The sequence below is a fragment of the Gopherus flavomarginatus genome, chromosome 2 (assembly GCF_025201925.1).
Source record: "Gopherus flavomarginatus isolate rGopFla2 chromosome 2, rGopFla2.mat.asm, whole genome shotgun sequence".
NCBI classification, from domain to species: Eukaryota; Metazoa; Chordata; order Testudines; family Testudinidae; genus Gopherus; species Gopherus flavomarginatus.
In genome coordinates, this window is record NC_066618.1 from 95,068,089 (window position 1) to 95,088,471 (window position 20,383).

The 20,383-nt window shown below is 48.0% G+C and overlaps 1 protein-coding gene across 4 annotated transcripts in view; it reads right to left on the reverse strand.

The window, feature by feature from the left end:
- VPS41 (VPS41 subunit of HOPS complex) overlaps positions 1 to 16,337 on the reverse strand; it is a 169,802-nt gene extending 153,465 nt beyond the window's left edge. The window contains exons 1-2 of one of the 4 annotated variants that reach the window (XM_050937689.1): positions 16,280 to 16,337; positions 10,466 to 10,504 (exon numbers count right to left, since the gene is read on the reverse strand). In XM_050937689.1, coding sequence (XP_050793646.1) covers positions 10,466 to 10,504; positions 16,280 to 16,300 — 60 coding nt within the window. In that variant the 5' untranslated portion in view covers positions 16,301 to 16,337. Of the gene's footprint in view, positions 1 to 10,465; positions 10,505 to 13,551; positions 13,658 to 16,279 lie in introns of those variants that run through there. The other 3 variants (XM_050937690.1, XM_050937688.1, XM_050937691.1) reach the window with 3 other exon arrangements.
- Between the last annotated feature and the right edge of the window lie 4,046 nt (positions 16,338 to 20,383).

Sequence of the window (20,383 nt, forward strand, 5' to 3'; positions counted from 1 at the left end):
TCAGTTCCTTCTTGCCGGCGACTCCGACAGTGGGGAAGGAGGGCGGGTGTGGAATGGATGTGAGCAACACATCTCGAAGAACAACAGTTACAAAGGTGAGTAACCGTCTTTTCTTCTTCGAGTGATTGCTCACATCCATTCCAGTTAGGTGAATCCCAAGCCATACCTAGGCGGTGGGGTCGGAGCGAGAAGTCGCGGCATGGAGCACTGCAGATCCGAAGGCCGCATCCTCTCTAGACTGCTGGACCAGGGCGTAGTGGGAAGCAAAGGTGTGGACCGATGACCAGGTCGCTGCCCGACAGATTTCCTGGATGGGCACGCAGGCGAGGAAAGCCAGCGACGACGCCTGCGCCCTGGTAGAATGCGCAGTCACACGGCCCGTAGGGACGTGGGCCAAGTCATAGCAGGTCCTGATGCAGGACGTTACCCAAGAGGATAACCTCTGGGAGGAGATAGGAAGCCCTTTCATGCGGTCCGCTACTGCCACGAAAAGCTGGGGGGATTTGCGGAAGGGCTTGGTCCTCTCCACGTAGAACGCGAGAGCCCTACGGACATCAAGCGAGTGGAGCTGCTGCTCCCTGCCTGAGGAGTGAGGTTTCGGGAAAAAAACCGGGAGGAATATCTCTTGGTTGACGTGGAAGGCTGAGACCACCTTGGGGAGAAAAGCAGGGTGTGGTCTCAGCTGCACCTTGTCCTTGTGGAAGACCGTGTATGGGGGGTCTACCACAAGAGCCCGGAGTTCCGACACCCGTCTAGCTGAGGTGATAGCTACTAGAAAGGCCGTCTTCCAAGAGAGGTAAAGCAGGGAGCAAGTAGCTAACGGCTCAAAGGGGGGCCCCATGAGTCGGGACAACACCAGGTTAAGATCCCAGGTTGGAGCAGGGGGACGGACGTTAGGGTATAAACGTTCCAGCCCCTTAAGGAATCTAGACACCGTCGGGTGGGAAAAAACAGAGTTACCATCCGCACCCGGGTGAAAGGTGGAGATAGCCGCTAGGTGGACTCGTAACGACGATATGGCCAGACCTTGCCCTTTGAGGGACCAAATGTAGTCTAAGATGTTGGCTACTGAAACTTCCATAGGGCGGAGATTTCTCTCCACGCACCAATAGGAGAAGCGCTTCCATTTGGCCAAATATGTCGCTCTTGTGGACGGCTTTCTGCTGCCCAAGAGCACTTCCCTCACCGGCGTGGAACAGCGCAGCTCAGAGCCAGTCAGCCACGCAGGAGCCACGCCGCTAGGTGCAGCGACTGCAGGTCCGGGTGACAGAGGGTCCCGTGCTCCTGGGTAATCAGGTCCGGATGAAGGGGCAGGGGAACTGGGTCGGCTATGGCCAGGTCCAGCAGCATGGGGTACCAGTGCTGTCTGGGCCACGCCGGGGCTACCATGATCACATGAGCCCTGTCCCTGCGCACCTTCAGAAGGACCCTGTGGACCAACGGGAATGGGGGAAATGCATAGTACAGGTGGGTCGACCACTGGATGAGGAAGGCATCCGCTATCGACCCGGGTTCCCTGCCCTGAAAGGAGCAGAACGCTTGGCACTTCCTGTTCCCCTTGGCCGCGAAGAGGTCCACCCGGGGATAACCCCACCTCCGGAAGATGGAGAGGGCGACGTCCGGGCGAAGGGACCACTCGTGTGACAGGAAGGATCTGCTCAATCGATCCGCCAGCGTGTTCCGTACTCCGGGGAGGAAGGAAGCCATGAGGTGAATGGAGTGGGCTACACAAAAGTCCCAGAGTCGTATCGCCTCGTGGCACAGGGAGGAGGATCTGGTGCCGCCCTGCTTGTTGATATAATACATGGTCGTCGTGTTGTCGGTGAACACCGCGACACAACGACCCTGGAGCTGATGACAGAACGTTTGACAAGCAAGACGGACCGCTCTCAACTCCCGCATGTTGATGTGTAGCCGCACCTCCTCCTGGGACCACAGGCCCTGCGTCCTCAGGGTCCCTGCGTGGGCCCCCCAGCCGAGATCTGAGGCATCTGTTGTTAGGGACACCGAGGGCTGAGATGGGTGGAAGGGGAGACCCGCACACAACACTGACTGGTCCAGCCACCAGCCGAGAGAATCTAAGACCCTCTGGGGGATCGTGATTAACATATCTAGTGGCTGTCTTGTCGGCCTGTAATGACTGATGAGCCACAGCTGGAGTGGCCTCATGCGGAGCCGAGCGTAATTGGTCACGAAAGTACAGGCCGCCATGTGGCCTAACAGGGTTAGACACGTCCTCACTGACGTCAGGGGGGCTGTCTGTAGTCGTTGCACGATTGCCGACAAGGCCTGGAACCGCTGCAATGGCAGCAAGGCCCTGCCCACAGTGGCGTCCAGGACGGCCCCGATGAATTCCACCCTTTGTGTGGGGGCCAGGGTGGACTTGTCTGTGTTCACCAAGAGGCCCAGAGTGGCGAACATGTCGGTGATCACACGGACATGGCTGCAGACTTGTTGTTCCGACGTGCCCCGAATCAACCAATCGTCCAGATACGGGAACACGTGGATACGACTGCGCCGAAGCTGCGCCACAACAACTGCCATGCATTTCGTAAACACTCTCGGGGCCGTGGACAAGCCAAATGGGAGGACTGCAAATTGGTAATGCAGAGACCCCACAACGAAGCGAAGGAAACGTCTGTGGGGTGGCCAGATAGCAATGTGGAAATACGCGTCCTGCATGTCGAGGGCGGCGTACCAGTCTCCCGGATCCAGGGATGGGATAATGGTCCCCAAGGAAACCATGCGGAACTTCAACTTCACCAGGTACTTGTTGAGCTCTCGCAGGTCGAGGATGGGCCTGAGGCCTCCCTTGGCCTTGGGGATCAGAAAGTAGCGGGAATAAAACCCCTTGCCTTTCTCGTTCTCCGGCACCGCCTCTATAGCTCCTTTGCGGAGGAGCGTCTGCACCTCCTGCCGAAGGAATTGCTCGTGAGAGGGGTCCCTGAAGAGGGACGAGGAAGGGAGGCGGGGAGGAGGAAATGAAACAAACTGCAGGCGGTATCCCGACTGCACCGTGCGTAAGACCCAGCGGTCTGATGTTATTAGGGACCACGCCGGGAGGAAAAAAGAAAGGCGGTTGGAAAACGGGGGGAAAGGATCCAATGGGGAAACTGTTACTGCGCCCTCGGGCGCACCTTCAAAATGAAGGCTTGGGACCAGGCGGGGGCTTAGAGGAGCCTTGGTTTTGGCCCCCTTGGTTCCCCGAGTGCCTGCGCCTTCCGTTCCTGCCGCGGCGCCTGTTAAGGTCCTGCCGCTGGCGGAACTGGAGATACGGCCTGCGCTGTTGTTGCTGTTGCTGCGGCCGGAAGGGTCTGCGCTGCGTCACTGGAGTGTGCATCCCCAGTGACCTCATGATGACGCGGTTGTCTTTTAGATTCTTTAGTCTAGGGTCTGTCTTATCCGAAAACAGCCCTTGGCCTTCAAAAGGAAGGTCCTGTATTGTGTGCTGGAGCTCCGGCGGAAGGCCGGAAACCTGCAGCCAGGAGAGGCGACGCATTGTTACACCCGACGCGAGGGTACGGGCAGCCGAATCCGCAGCGTCCAGAGAGGCTTGCAAGGACGTGCGTGCGACCTTCTTGCCTTCCTCTAAGATGGCCGCAAACTCCTGACGAGCGTCTTGTGGCAACAGCTCCTTGAATTTGTCTGCTGCCACCCAGGAGTTAAAGGCGTATCTACTTAACAGGGCCTGTTGGTTGGAGACCCTGAGTTGCAGCGCCCCCGCCGAGTACACCTTACGGCCGAGGAGGTCCATCCGCCTAGCCTCCCTGGATTTGGGGGCTGGAGCCTCCTGACCATGACGCTCCTTATCATTGACGGATTGGACCACCAGGGAACACGGAGTCGGGTGTACGTGGAGGTACTCGTAGCCCTTAGAAGGAGCCATGTACTTCCTCTCGACGCCCTTCGCAGTGGGAGGAATGGAGGCCGGGGACTGCCAGATGGTGGTGGCGTTGGCCTGGATGGTCCGTATGAACGGCAGGGCGACCCTGGTGGGAGCGTCTGCGGAGAGGATGGTGACAATAGGGTCCTCTACCTCCGAGACCTCCTCGGCTTGTAGACTCAGGTTTTGGGCTACTCGCCGGAGAAGGTCCTGGTGCGCCCTGAGGTCCAGCGGGGGGGGGCTGTTGGAGGAGGTCCCAGCCACCGCTTCATCAGGGGAAGAAGATGAGGAGACCCCCGGCAAGAAGGTGTCTAAAGGGGGGTCTCCCTCGGCCCTCGCCTCTGCCTCAGGAGCCAAAGTGGAGTCCTGTTGCTTGGATCCTTCCTCCCCATCCGGGGAGGGAGGGGGGCGAGACAACGAGGCCTCAGGTGCCCTGCGCTCTGCAGTCGCCGGCCTAGCAGGGAGCTGTTGGGGGCCCTGGGCCTGATGATACGCCCAGGGTGTCCAGAAACCCCATTGCTGTGGGGCTGCGTCCTGCTGTGGAGGCTCGCTGAACAGCGCCGCCTGCCGGTCGGTGCCCAGTGCGTACCCACTGTCCGCCAGCGAAGACACGGACGGCTGCCTCGAGGGCCATGGCGGAGCGGACCCTGGATGGTAATGGTCCGCGCGGGCCGGCACGGGCGATCTTCTCGGTGCCGGGGACCGGTGCCGGGAGTCGTAACGGTGCCGGGAGCGGGACCGAGTTCTGCCACGGTGCCGGGATCTGGATCGGTACCGGGCGCCGCTTCGGTGCCGGGATCGGGACCTGCCACCGGTTCGGTACCGGGAGGTCGACCGGGACCGGGACCTGCCACCAGCTCGGCGCCGGGAGGTCGACCGGTGCGGCGAACGTCTGGATCGGCTCCTGGACTCGCGGTGCCGGTAACGACGGCTGGACTCTGACCGCGACCGTCTCGGTGTCGACCGGCGCCGCGAGTACGACCGGTACCGCTGAGGGGAGCGGTGCCGGGACTGCGAGCGGCGGCGGGATCTGGAGCGACCTTGACGTCGGGACCTGGAGCGAGAACGAGAGTCCCGGGACGGTGCCGACATCATAGGCTTGCCTCTGGACACAACCCGCACCGGAGGTACCGGGGGTGGTAGCTGAGTGGGCTCGGTCATGGCTATGAGGTCCCGTGCCGAGGCGAAGGTCTCTGGTGTAGATGGCACCACTATCTCGACCCCAGATGTCATGGGGGAGCTTGGCGGCACCGGACTCGACGGACCCGCCGGGCCCGGAGTCGACGGTGCCGGCGGCGCCGCGGCCGATGCTGAGGCCGGGCGCTCCACTCGGGTGTGCCTGGCCGGAGTAGTGGACTTCGACGGCCTAGGCTCTGTCCCCGGTGCCGGAGAAGGTCGGTGCCGGGGAGTCTTCTCGGTGCCGGTGCGATCCGGTGCCGGCGCCGACATCACGGCCTGCGAAGCCGCCGGGTCAAGTGCCGCCTCCAGGAGGAGAGTCCGGAGCCTTTGATCCCTCTCCTTCTTAGTCCTTGGCTTAAAAGCCTTGCAGATGCGGCACTTGTCGGATCTATGCGATTCCCCCAGGCACTTCAGGCACGCGTCGTGGGGGTCGCTCGTGGGCATAGGCTTCTTGCAGGCCGCACACTGCTTGAAGCCCGGCGAACCAGGCATGAGCCCGGTGCCGGGTGCCGGGAAGGGCTAAGCCCCCGGCGAAAAACTATTTACAACTACTTAACACTTAACTACTACTATCTAACTAACAGTCTAATTAACAACTACAATAGAGATAACGATAGAAAAACAAGGAGAGCTAGGGACGTGGAGGACAGCTATGCCGCGCTCCACAGTTCCAACGACCGACACGGCGGTAAGAAGGAACTGAGGAGCGGGTGGGCCGGCAGGGATATATATTGGGCGCCATGGCGGCGCCACTCCAGGGGGCGACCTGCCGGCCCACTGGAGTTGCTAGGGTAAAAAGTTTCCAACGAACGTGCACGCGCGGCGCGCACACCTAACTGGAATGGATGTGAGCAATCACTCGAAGAAGAAAGATCTGCTACAATCGCATAGTGTTGACACAAAAAACTACCACCATCATCACTGAAAGGTTTGCTGAATATGAGGGTATGTACTACCTCTACTAATTTATACCTATATGCTTTAGACATTCTAATTTAAAACAACTGGAAAACATTAAAACAGATTTAAATGGCCTCAGGAATTCAATTTACGGGATCAGGGGAAACCAGATTTGCAATGAAGAGCTGTGTGACATCACATAGGCAAAACAGTTATTTTTGCAAAACATCACGTCTGAGATCCATTGTGATGCTCTGCCATTGATTCTGGTCAAACAGCATCTTAACATTCATCAAGGAACAGTTAACTCAAAGCAGACCATGCCGGTAGGCAAATTATTAGCAGTATATTTTCATTTGTTAAGAGCGGACAATGTGTTCAGTTTTGACAGACACACAAAATGGAGAGAGTCCCTGTCTCAACAAGCTTACAATCTAATAGAAAAAAGACAGCAAAATGGTGCTGTGAAGTCATAGCATGGACTAACAGAAGAGAGTGTTTTTCCTTGTGTGCACACAATTCGGGGGAAGTGGAGGAGGAATGGTTCAAAGAGGGATATGCAGTCCATTCTAACCCTATGATTATTCATTCACCCTTCCCACACCACAAAAGAAGATTTTTGCAAGAAGTTAAAGCTTAACATGGGCAATTACACCTTAATTCCTCTGATAAAAGTGCTAATCATTTGCAATTGCACCTTACGCCCATGAATCTCAAAGGGATTAAAGCTAACATCAATAGTCTGCCATTAATTTTGTAATTAATGTAGTGGTAACTGCCGATAATAAATCAATGTATAAACCAACGTACAGAGAATTAAAATGGTTTTCCCTAGTCATATAGGTAAATCTTGCCACTGGTTCAATTAGTCCAGTCCTCTGCTATAACCACTAGATAACACTGCCTGCCAATCCCAACTCTAATCTCTTAACAATGTATTATGTTTAGTATGAAAAAAGAGTGAACACACAGGGACACGGACAAACTAATCCATGACCATACACATTTCACATCAAGAGAATTAAAGCAGCAATTCACCACACTTCATTCAAATGCGTTTGAATGGCCAGCATATATCATTGATGATTATGCCGGAATGATCATAGAAAATGGTTTAGTCAAAGATGTGGACCTCCAGGCATCATGGACATGTTTCACTAGTTCATTCCAGCACATTTTAGATATTGTTTCCAGGCTTCTTGTAACAGTTAAATATTTAAAGACAACCCATCACTTGTCTTTATAGAAAAGAACATAAGAATGGTCAGATTGGGTCAGACCAAAGGTCCATCTAGCCCAGTATCCTGTCTTTTGACAGTGGCCAATACCAGGTACCCCAGAGGGAATGACCAGAACAGGTAACTACCAAGTTATCCATCCCCTATCACCCAGTCCCAGCTTCAGTCAAAGAGAGGCTAAGATACCATCCCTGCCCATCCTGACTAGCAGCCATTAATGGACCTATCCTCCATGAATTTATCTAATTCTTTTTTGAACCCCGTTATAGTCCTGGCCTTCACAACATCCTCTGGCAAGGAGTTCCACAGGTTGACTAGGTGTTGTGTGAAGAAATACTTCCTTTTGTTTGTTTTAAACCCACTGCCTATTAATTTCATTTGGCAAATGTATAATTCTTGTGTTATGAGGAGTAAATAACACTTCCCTATTTACTTTCTCCACACCAGTCATGATTTTATAGACCTTTATCACATCCCCTCCTTAATCCTCTCTTTTCCAAACTGAAAAGTCACAGTCTTATTAATCTCGCCCCATATCCCTAATGATTTTTGTTGCCCTCGGAATATCCAATTCCGATACCTCTTTTTGAGATGGGGCAACTACATCTGCATGCAGTATTCTAGATGTGAGAGTACCATGGATTTATATAGAAAATATCATATTGCCTCTATTTACTCCTTTCTTAATGATTTCCAACATTCTGTTCGCTTTTTTGACTGCCACTGCACATTAAGTGGATGTTTTCAGAGAATTATCCACAATGACTCCAGTATCTCTTTCTTGAATGGTAGACCCCACCATTTTATATGTATTGTTGAGATTATGTTTTCCAATGAGCACTATTTCGCATTTATCAACACTTAATTTCATCTCCCATTTTCTTGCCCAGTCACCCAGTTTTGTGAGATCCTTTTGTAACTCTTCACAGTCTGCTTTGGAATTAACTATCTTGAGTAGTTCTTAACTATCTTGAATAACCAGAATTAGGATTTGATCCTTTAGGTTCTGTCATACCTTCCCAATAGGACTGAAAAGTAGGTGGATATTACTCTGTGTATTTATGGACTAACATAAAGGTGCACTGCCATAAACTGGTTGAAAGATTTTGATATGAGTAATTTTGACAATTGTTTGAACCAAATTTAACGAAGGGGAAAAACTGTGAAAGTATAGACAAAAATTGCAGTCTGTTTTTTGCCCAGCTCCATCTTCAACAATTATTAAGGCTACAATTATGTCACAGAGGTCACAGAATCTCTGACTTCCATTGTCCTCCGTGACATTTTCTGCCCCTGGATTGGAGCTTCTAGACAGCCCCTTCCTGCCCCGAAGCTCCCAGCCCCCACTCCAGTGGGAGCATCCTGCAGCTGTCCAACCGGGGTAAGGAGACACCCCTCCCATAAAGCTGATCAGCTGTGACAAGCAGCTAGGGGACCCTGCAGTTCCCAAGCCTTGGTGGGCAATGGGAGACCCCCAAGAGCACACTGGCACGAGGGGACCCCGTAGCCGCCCAGCCTCACGGGCAGAAGGACCCCGCAGCTCTGACTCCCCACAGCGGCAGGAGATCCCAGAGCTCCCACTGACTGCAGCAGTGGGGGACCTGGGAGCCCCAGGAGCAGTGGGTGCTGAACCTGCCTCTTCATTTTGTCAGGGATATCTTTAGTGAAGATCAGGGACAGGTCACAGGCTTCTGTGAATTTTTCATTGCTTGTGACCTGTCCTCGACTTTCACTAAAAATATCCCTGACAAAAACTTAGCCTTAATAATTATTTATACAGTGCTGTAAACATGCATGGTGCTTTAGAAAAGTAGACAGATGAGATCCCTTTCCCAAAGAGCTTTAAAACAACAAAAAACAAAAACACAGGCTAACAGTTCAGATTCAGGAGACTGAGAAAACAGCATTGGAGAGCACGTTACTGTTGTGCATAATGGATTGCATCAGCACATAGCTAAGCTACATCCCATGCAGCCCTATCTCCCATCACTATCACGGGCCAATCAGATCCAGGGGTGACAAAATTCCAGGAGTTTTGCTTCCCAAGACTGAGTCATGAAAGCCCTGTCTCAGGTAGCTGCTTCAACAGCAGCTGAAACTGCAGGCAGAGGGAGCGGGACAGCAAGAGGAGGTACGAGGTTGCGGAAGTTAAGGAGCGAAAATACCACAGCATTCCCTTCAGCCAGGAAAGAAGGAGAAAATCCAGCCCAGGATAAATACAGCCATCACAGTCACCAAGGGAAGGAGAGTTCAGCCCAGCACAGGGGACTCAAGCCTTCCCGACTACAAACTCACTCAACAGGAGAGTCAAGACCACCAGCAAGATCCACTAGAGGACTTGAGAGCCTAACCACAGCCAGTGCCTGAACCCTAGATCCCAATCTCCAGTGTAGTTAACACCCCTAGGTGAAGAGCAATGTTTCTATCACCACCATTTCATTCTAGTTTTGAGCACTGGGAGCCACTTTAAGCTATCTAATCGATAATGGGTGAAAGTCACCCACATGCTCAGGCAATGCCAAACATGATAGCATCTGTCCATTACCTTATTGAGAGAGCTTAGGAGAGCACTGCCACCTATTCCACTCACTGTCCCCATCCGCAATTTGACCTTTGTGTTTACATACAATGCAAAAATTAGACTAAGTACTATACATTAGACTTCCACAGTCGCATCCAAGAACTAAGTTTGGATGTACTGCACTGGCATAAGGAGGGAAGACTTGGATTCATTTCAGCTCTCTTTCCTCTGTTCACCCAATAACACCACCTGAATGCTTACATTTCTTTGATGGTGAAACATTTCAAGTCGATAGACCAATCTTGTTTCAAAATATGATCTGACAAACATTTGCTGAATAAACTAAGACTAAATTTAGGCTCTGAAATCATTAAAAATCAGTTGCATTTCTTTAATGTAATATACTATATAGAAATGACATTGTCAATCACATTTTCATTTGTTTAAAGCAGAAATGCATGAATTTAAAGTTTAATCTTCTAACATGATTCACTTTATTAAAATCTTGTGATCCCAGGCTTTAATATCAAGTTTTATTTTTATTTCTTTTTAAAGGGTACACTTTCGCTATTAATTTGCCCACAGCTCAAACCATCTGTTAGAGCACAAGCACAGCTTTTCTTGCAAATAAGCGGCTGCCAAAATAGAAAAATAAAAAATAAAACAAGACTGAAACCCCCCCTGCATATTGACAAAAATGCAGTTTAAACACAACAACCATGAGGCCCCTGTACACAGCCTTACCTCAGAATCATCCGTAGATTCTTCATTAGACCTGATTTCCTGAAAGCAATGAAAAAAGCATGAAGAAGAAAATTTAACATATGTGCAGAGCAAATTATAATTATCTTTACTTTTTTAATGCTACAAGCCTTCTTATGAGAGGCAAAAAGTCAATAGAGTTTCAAGTGATTCTGAATGTGTCACAGATGAATGATTATCTTTTCTTGTTTATTCATACTCATTCTGTGTTTAGGACTTGTAATCTGGTGCCACATTGACAGTCAGTAGCACTGGTTAACTGTAATGCTACTGTTGGCTACCCTAAAGCAGACAGCAACTAATACCGCATCATTCCAGAAATGTGCATCATCTAAGGCTCTAAGCAATAGTCAGGTGCCTGTGAAAGGTTTTCCTTCACCAGCACTGGGCAATCAATCTTGCAAAGCAATATCTAGCATCTCAGCCTGCGGGACAAAACTGCATGCTCAAATTATCCACAGGCCAACTTCTGTATTTAGCCACTATTTGGCCATTAATTCACTGGCTTATTCTTAACTGGTTAACTCTTTTTAACAGTTTCCCAGAGAATTCTAATGATGATGCATATTAAATAATAACTCTTCCACTTATGCACAATTTAGACATAGTGCCTTGCTCAGACCTGCCAAGAAACTGTGCCTTTAAAACATCTGCCTTTCAAGACAATGAATCTTATCATCCTACAAAAAAGAGAAGAGCCTACTCTTGCTAATCTCTCACCTGTCCACTGGTGAAATCTGCTGATGCCATGCCTCCTCAAAGAGGTCAGCAAAATGAAGATTTACTTAACGTATTTATAGTTATCAATAGCAATAAAAGGTTACAACTAATATGCTGACAGCAAACGTAAGCATTTTCACAACAGCCCATGATATAAACGAAGAACTAACAAAAGAGAAAAAGTATTTCAAATCTTATAAAGTAATATTTTGACTATAAGATATTTAGGTACAGTATTTCATGAGAGACAAAGTTAAAGACAATGAGAAAAGAGATGAAGGGGAAAGAAAATCTAATTCTGATGATTACCAGTGTTTCATCTTTAGTTTGTTGGTCACATTTATTTATTTTCGTGCTATAAAAATGTGTTTTTGTAACCTTTAAGCACATAGCAAATGCCTTCTCTGCATGATTGAAGATCACTTTTAGTAACTAAGCAGAACAGTTTAGAGAGGGGAAAAAGTCACATTTCCATTTACTGTTAGTGACTCCATACAAGGCACTACGATGCTTACAGTCATCTGTCTTTCCAAGCTTTATTCACTACAGCCAGACTCACCACTAAAATATTGTTTATTCTCTGTTCAAGTTACGGCATGGGGAAGGGCAGAAACAACGTACTATAAAATGGGGGTAGAGGTGAAAAAAGAAAGGAGGAAAATCCTGACATTCCTTCAAGTGGAGGTTCGAAATATTTTTTGCCCACTGTCTCACGTCTCTTGGAAATGGTACAGAAAGCTCAATCCAAGGAGCAGAAATTCCAATCAAAACGTTTAGTGAAAGCATTTTGCAAGTTACAGTCAGTATCTTAAAAGAAATTCCATTCAATAAAATATTTAAGTCCTAAAATATATAGAACTAAATTATGGTGACATGTAGAGCACTAAACAAGTGACATGAGTTGAACCACTGTACAGCACAAGGTGCAACATAGAATTTATATTGCACTTATAGTATGTTATTAGATTTAGAAATGGAGGGACTGCCTTTGTTTCATGCACAGCACTAAGCACATCATCAGTAATTAATAAGAGAAACTACATGAGAGTCACAGTTCTGATATTCTCAGTATTCCCAAAAGGTTTCCCTCTTCCAAGAACAGAACTTATAAACAGAAGAAGGTATACAGTACAACAACGAACGACTGTGACTCTCTGAATGAGAGTAACTAGGGCCCCAGTCACATAAGCAGTAAGTTCCACATGGGCAGATCCCTGTGCCCTCATGGGACTTCATTTCAGTCAATGAGGTTCCACAAAAGCCCAGAAACCCACCTGCACAGCATAGCTCCCAAGATCTGGGCAAAAAAATACCAGGACATATTGTGCTACATCACAAAGGACTTCAGAAGTTGACTCAAATCACTTATCTATGTAAATGCCATAAAAGTGATTTTACTTAGACAGGCACTCAGATACCATTGAGATGAATGCTATTAATAACCTAAACACACAGTACATACACAAGGGGAGGAAAGCCACACAAGCATATAGTCTACATCCAGGGGTGCAATATTATTTCTAAAATTTACAGCTCTAAGTTTCTTAAAGGAAATGCTGAGCAAAAATTAAAAAGGAAATCTTGGTTTGGGACGCTAATGAACAGACTCTGCATCACCAGATGGGATGTTGGCAGTGTTTTGGGATGTTTAGAATTGACAGGTACTCTGCTAACTCTCTATGCAAGGGAGCTACTCTGAAAAGCTTTCTGCCTGACTTCTCCCATTCCCACAGGTAAAACTGGAATAGTAACTGCAGTCATGACTACAATGGGGTTTTGTTGGGATGGGTTTTTTAAATGATGAACCAAGAAGATTATCCCAAATTCTATTTTTTATTTTTAAAATAGTCTCCTAACTGTGAATAGAAAATCCCTGATGAGTAGGTGACCAGAATCCCAAACAGTGACCTAATAACTATCACTGGCAGGCCTCTCACACTTTGGGGTGGAAGGGGAATGAGGGGAAGGTGGAGGAATTAGCAGTGGTATTGTATATTTCAGCCAATTGATTTTCAAGAAGCCTAAGAATGCAGAAATGATACATAGATGAGAAAACGGGGGAAATTTCAAAGAATTCCTAACCAGTATAGTTAACCTCTGATTTGGCAGGCTTGATAATGCATCTCACCAAATGCAGTCTTCTATCTACATTGTTGTGGGAGGGTTTTCCCTTTGCACTACATGCCAACAACTGACTTTAGGCCCATAACTTAGATAGGCAGGGAAGGAGAATCACAAAACCTAAATTCCAATGAAAGTTCACCTGCATGCACACACTATTTATAGTTCCTCTCCAGTGTAGGGAAACCCAAACATAAATCACTGCATCTTCTACATGCGAAACTTACCTTAAGCAAAAGTGAAAAGACCACTCTCATATGATAGTCCATAGGGAGAGAAATGCAAACAATTAAATCAGACTGTTTTAATAATCAAAAGGTGTCAATTAATAAAAAGTAAGGATTTTTAATATGATACTTTTATATTTGACTGTGCCTTCATGGGGTGCACTAATTATAGATTTTAGTGACCGAGACAATGGAGAGAATACAAAGGAAACTGCCTCGACCAACAAAATTCACAATATTGTAGAGGAGGTGTATATCTGATATGCAACCTATAAATATCAACATTAGGACCAGCCTCCTTCAGATAATTTAAATTTCTCCATAGTTACGAAGTAAATCCCAGGAAAATAGTTCTCCTAAGCTTTATTATGCCCAACAAAAAGACACCAGTCACACTGCCTAATATACTGACAAAAAGTGTGTGTGGCAGTGGAGAAGATAAGGAAAAGCCAATTTTCTGAAGGCTTTAAACAAATTATATTTATAGCTATGAAACTGCTATACTTGGGCTGAGAAATTTTTTCTTAAAATCTATTTTATTCTTGTCTCACGTACGGGAACCACCCAACCCCAAAGCATGTTCCATGGAGAGAGTCCTTCTCAGCTGAAAAGTACTATGTGTAACAGGTATATTAAAAGAAGGTCTAGAATAACCAAATTTTCAGCTGCCTCCCAGAGAATATCCCACTCTTCCCCATACTCATTCCCCAGCTTCCAGAAGAAAATCTCTCTCCCAACCAATTCGGATGGACTCATTTCTTTCTTCCACCTCCGCATTCTTGATCTTCCTCTGAAGTGAAACAGCCCGCATGCAACAATCAGCTGTGTGCTCACACATGCTACCCTGACATTATTACATCTGTCCCCAGATTCCAAAGATCCTGCCTTAAACCCTACCTGCCAGGATTTATTGTAAAATATTACATTAAAACTAGGCCCCACTCCTGCCCACAGGAGTAATCCCACTGACTATACACTTAAATGTTGACAGGACTGGATCCTACACATAGACTACTGCCTATTACACTATTTGAAAGGCTATTACTGAAACGATTACCACTTTTCCTTGAGTCATATACTAAATTCTAAAACTGCTGCACACACAGAACTGGAGAATGAGGTTCTTCAGCCTCAATCTTGCCAGGAGCTCAGCACATGTTGACCCCTGGACTCACTTCAAAGAGGCTTCAGGCATGCAGAGGGATTGAAACATTCAAATTGCCATTGTGGATGAGACCTGAAATCCATCTAGTCCAGAATCCCTGTCTGCCACTACTACTAGATAATTCTAAAGTGCAAGAACCCTGCAATAGGCAGGCATGGGATAATCTGCTGCCGCCCCATTAGGTTTCATCCCGATATTCAATAGTTAGAGACTGCCTTAAATTCTAAGGCATGAAGTTTAGCATCTCTTACCCCCACCCCCCAAAAAAGTTATCAGTTAAGATAACTCTGGATATTCCTGTTATACATATAACTGTCCAATCCTTTATTGGATCTTGCTAAATTCTTGGATCTGTAAATACAGTGCACTACACTGGATCAAGACCCTAATGACTATCAAAAGTTTGTTTTGTCATTTGAAGATTTAACACACTTCCTTCTTTGCCCTCAGAATATAAATGTTGTTTTTTAAAAAAAAAAGAAAAAGAAAAAACATTTAAAGGAAGCACAGCTCTGGTCTACACCATGGAATGACCATGAAAGAGATTAAATTTTGGACAAACTCTAAAGACAGGTTTCCCTGTACAATACAGTTCCCAAGAAGAGGATTTTCTCATATAGGGTAATATGACCAATTATAAGAGTAATTTTAAACAAATTGTTGGTATATAATATTTAAGAATAGCTCCAACCCAAAAGTCATCAATAATTTTCTCTTTAAAATAATTTAAGAAACCAAAATATTCTCTCCTCATACCCAACTGATTGAGATTGATTTGAAATATTACTAAAAACTTAAACAAAAGCATAGCAACCAAACTCAATCAATAAGAATTTGATATAACTAATAAATGAGTGGTATTTAATATCCAATAGCTTTATAGAAGTCAAACTAGTGGGGTTGATGATTTCATGCTCATAAATCTGGGACTTTAAGCTATTTTTATGTGAAAATGAATGAGACTACAATATTGATTCTGAACCTTTGACACAGATTAACAGGGTTTCAGCCTCAGCATTAAATGCACTCAGGACCACACTGTGCTGGCATCTTCAAAAAGATACAGAATCGCCTGCAAAATTGTGCACTAACCCTTTACACCTCTCCTGTAGCCACAAAGCCCTCCAGTTCTGCTTCCCACAAACATCCATTTCCCAATTCTACTCCTGCTGCTCCTCCCCTCATGCCCTCCTGCTGTCCCCGCCCCCCTACAACCCTCTCCATCCCTCCTGCTGCCTCTGCCCCCACAGCCCTCCTCCCCATCCCCATGCCTCCTGCTGCCTCCACCCCCCACAACCCTCCCCCTAGTCCCCAGCCCTCCCACTGCCTCTGCTCCCCACAAATCTCCCCCAGACCTGTCCTCTCCTGCTGCTGCCCCCTACAGCCCTACCCCAAATCCCCGCCCCCTGTTGCTGACGCCCCCCAGAAGCCTCTCTCTTCCCTTTTATCGGCTAGAAAACGCGGTGGTGTCTCCGCTCCCCTAGTCTAACTCCTCCGCGCGGAGCAAACACTGGGCTCCCCCTGCGCAGCTGGCAGTGCTCGCTGCGCCGACACAGCCTTTACCTTCTCCTCTGCTTCCGCCATGGTGCAGCCACCTGACAGTCATGTGAGAGGCCGCTGGAAGTCAGAAGGCGGTGGAGGCAGTTTGGGTAATGTAGTTTTTCTACTTCCTCTCCTGCTGCTGGGGTTAGGGTTAGCAGGGAGGCCTCTGCACCTGTGCCTGCCTCACTGGTGCACAGGCAACACCAGCCCTTAGTGCAAATGTCTTCACTTCTTGCACTGCTAGCCACAACCATTGAAAGATCAGGAGCTAGGCCCCAAGAAATTATGAGATTGCCTTAATAATTACAAGTGATTAGAACAATAATAAACCTGTTGTTATTTTGTTGTGGTTTTTAAACCTTTAAGGCAAACCTGGCATTTTCATTTTTTTCTCCTCAACCATGAAGGCTAGAAACTTCCTATTTTAAAATGAAAACTTGAGACCCTGATCTGTTGACATGATTTCAGAAGGTGGGAGTTTAAGAAAAACATCAGTTAGGAGACTTAAAATTTAATGAAGCGAGCAGGAATCCTGCCGAGTTCAGCAGGGATTAAAAGTTGTTGCTATCTAACAGAAGTTTAGTAGCCCCTACATGAGATGAGTTTGACAAGTTACAGCTCCCATATCACAAACTCACCCCATGCTTTGCATTGGATTGCAAGTTCTTCAGGTCAGGGACCAATTCTTACTATGTGTTTGAACAGTGTCTAGCACACTGGGGCCCAGCTCTTAGTTGGTTTCACTAGTGAGAGCTCCTGAAGCTGGGACCAAAATCGCCTTCCTCCAGTATTGCCAACTCCCATTATTTTTTTTGCTAGTGATATGATTTTGGCTGTGCTACAGGCCAGTAGGGAGAGAAGTGAAGCTCTCACTCTCTAGCAAATTTGAGCCCTGCCAGTGAGAGAGCCTCCTATGAGAAGCTATCTACCACATTTGCCCACTGCTTGGGGCAGGGCAACCAGTCAGAGCTGCTGTAGGAAGAGCACACTGTCTTTCTCAGTGACCACCTAACTGTGGTGTTTAGATGCTGCATGTGATTATTAGAACTGGGAGCACTGGCTGCTGGGAGTCTGAAAGGACAGGAAACACGAAGGAGCGGGGAGGAGTTGAGGAGGCTGAGTGAGAGTTACAGAGGGTGCAGTAGTAGCTTGGTAAAGAGGTTTCCGCTGTACAAATGAAGTCCTGTTGAAGCTTGTTAATAACTTGCCTGGTTGATAAAACACTAACACCATTCTCACAAGAGGGGAAGGGGGAGCAAAAAATCCAACAGCTCAGCATAGCTTTGCTGCTCTCTCTTTCCTCTCCCCACTGTGAGCAATGAGGACAGTCCCTCTGATCTCCCCACTTCCTGTCTGCAATACCTGGCCATGGAAGGCACAGTGGAGGGTGGTGAAGAGACCTTGGAGTTGACACACCCCCTCCAGCCTGGAAGGACTCAAGGGACCCTGCTGCAGCCCCCCTCAGTCCTGAGAGAGGGAAGTGAAGCACCCAGGAGGAGCAGAGGTGAGGCTGTGGGGGTAAACTCAGGGTGCTAGGGCCTAGATGGGACAGAACTGATTTAGGGGAGGTTGAACTAATGGGGCAGGGGATGAGCTGAATGGGTGCAAGGGGAGATGGGCTGCACTAATAGGGGAAAGAATAAATTTCTGAGCAGGGAACAGGCAGATGTCCGAGTGAGAGTACCTGCAGCAGAAGTCAAAATCACCTGACCAATAAAACTGGGTGAATGGGCAGCACTAATTGTCACACAGACTAGGAAGGACAGAATGTGTTCAAAAATCAAAAGAGCACAACATAAGCTTTTTTAAAATCTCATGATTTTGGTGCCACTCTCATGATATTTTGGAGTCTCACTCGTGATTTTTGATCTCTTGAAACAACCTAGCTTCTGCAAATTTAGAGCTGCTGTGAAGAAATGCAGTGTCAGTTATCATTTTAGAGTTACTGTAAAGAACCTTATACCTTCAGTTGGCAATGCAAGAGTCAAGATGTCTCTTCTGTACCTGTATATATTTAAATAATTTTCCTCTCTAGCTATAAAAGTTAAATGTCTATTTTATTTTATTTTTAAAAGAGTTGCCTCTTTGCAACTTTTAAGCTAAATGTATCCTAGAATACTTAAGGAGCTGACTGAGGAGATATCTGAGCCATTAGTAATTATACCTCTACCCTGATATAATGCTGTTCTCGGGAGACAAAAAATCTCACTGCAATATAGGTGAGACTGTCTTATATCAAACATGCTCCCCCCTTCCATTCCTTGTTCTCTGACCGCCCCCTCCAGAGACCCCATCCCTAATCATCCCCAGGACCCCACCCCCTACCCAACTCCCCTGTCTCCTGACTGCTCCTACTCCTAACAACCTCCCACCCCCACCCCGGGCCCTGACAGGCACTCACCAGCAGCGGTGGGAAGTGGAGCAGCCCCAGCCTGCTCCACTCCGCCACCTCCCACATGCGGTACTCCGCTTCCCAGCACAGGTGAATGTGGGGGGCGTCCTTTCCCCGACCTCCCCACACTCACTGGCGGGGGGAAGCGGAGCAGCCCAGCCCCAGCCATCTCCACTCCATCAGCTCCCAGCTGTGGTGCTCCACTTCCCGCCGGGCAGCTGAGTGCAAGACATTTCCCCAGCCACCCCACAGCAACATGGCTGGGGCCGGGGCAAGGAAAGTGGAGTGGGCTGGGGCCACTTAGCTCTGCTTCCCGCTGCCAGTGAGTGCGGGGAGGTTGGCGAAAGGACGTCCCCCCATACTCACCTGCAACGGGAAGCGGAGCACTGCGGATGGGAGCTGATGGAGTGGAGCAGGCTGGGGCTGGGCTGTCTGCTTCCGCTGCTGCTGGTGAGTGTGAGGGAGATCCCTTCCTCCAAGCCCCCTTCCCAGAGAGACACGGCTGGGACGAGGAAAGCAGAGTGGGCTGCTCCCGGCCCCCCGCTAATCACCCGGGCACTCTGGGACTGTGGGTCCCACAAAAATGCCCTCCCACAGCTCCTGACCCCCAGACCCTGGGGGGAAGAGCCCCTGACCACCCTCGAGACCCTCTGCTCCTTATCAAACCCCTCGGCCCCAGCCTGGCCCAGTACCCTTGACATGCTGCTCTGAGCAGCATGTCAGAGCTTTACTGCCTTGTATGCGAACCCGCCTTATATCAGGTCGAGTTGTATTGGGGTAGAAGTGTATCTTTGAAAAGCGATGGAAGATGGGAGAGACTCCAGAAGACTGGAAAAGGGCAAATATAGTGCCCATCTATAAAAAGAGAAATAAGGACAACCTAGGGAATTACAGACCAATAATGGAGCAAATAATTAAGCAATCAATTTTCAAACACCTAGAAGATAAGAAGGTGATAAATAAGTCAGCATGAAGTTGTCAAGAACAAATTGTGTCAAACCAACCTGATAGCTTTCTTTGACAGGATAACAAGCCTTTGTGGATGGTGGGAAGCAGTAGATGTGGTATATATGGACTTTAGTAAGGCTTTTGATCCTATCTCGCATGACCTTCTCATAAACAAACTACGGAAATACAACCTAGATGGAGCTACTATATGGCGGATGCATTACTGGTTGGAAAACTGTTCCCAGACAGTAGTTATCGGTGGTTCACAGTCATGCTGGAAGGGCATAATGAGTGGGGTCCCACAGGGACTGGTTCTGGGTCCAGTTCTGTTCAATATCTTCATCAATTAGATCAGTGGTTCTCAAAGTTTTTTTGTTCGCGGACCACTTGAAAATTGCTGAGGATTTCGGCAGACCACTTAATGATCATTCCAAATGTTGTTTGTACTGTTAGATAACTATTGTAAAGCGCTTTGGATAAAAGTGCTATATTAAAAAAAAAACCTAATAATTAACATTTTTTGTTCTACAAATAAAAGCACACAACTTATATATTAATATCAGTAGTCTTACCTTTCTAATGTGATGGATGTGCCCTCTGTCCCTGCCACGGCAGCCCCCAAGCTGGGGCTGGGAAAGAGTGGGGTCTCCTTCTCTCCCCTGCCGTGGCAGCCCCCGAGCTGGGGCTGGGAAGGAGGACATCTCTCCCTGCCAGCCACAGCCCTGGAGCTGGGGAAAGTCACCTCATTCTCTGACCACCGCAGCCCTGCACATCCCAAATTCTCC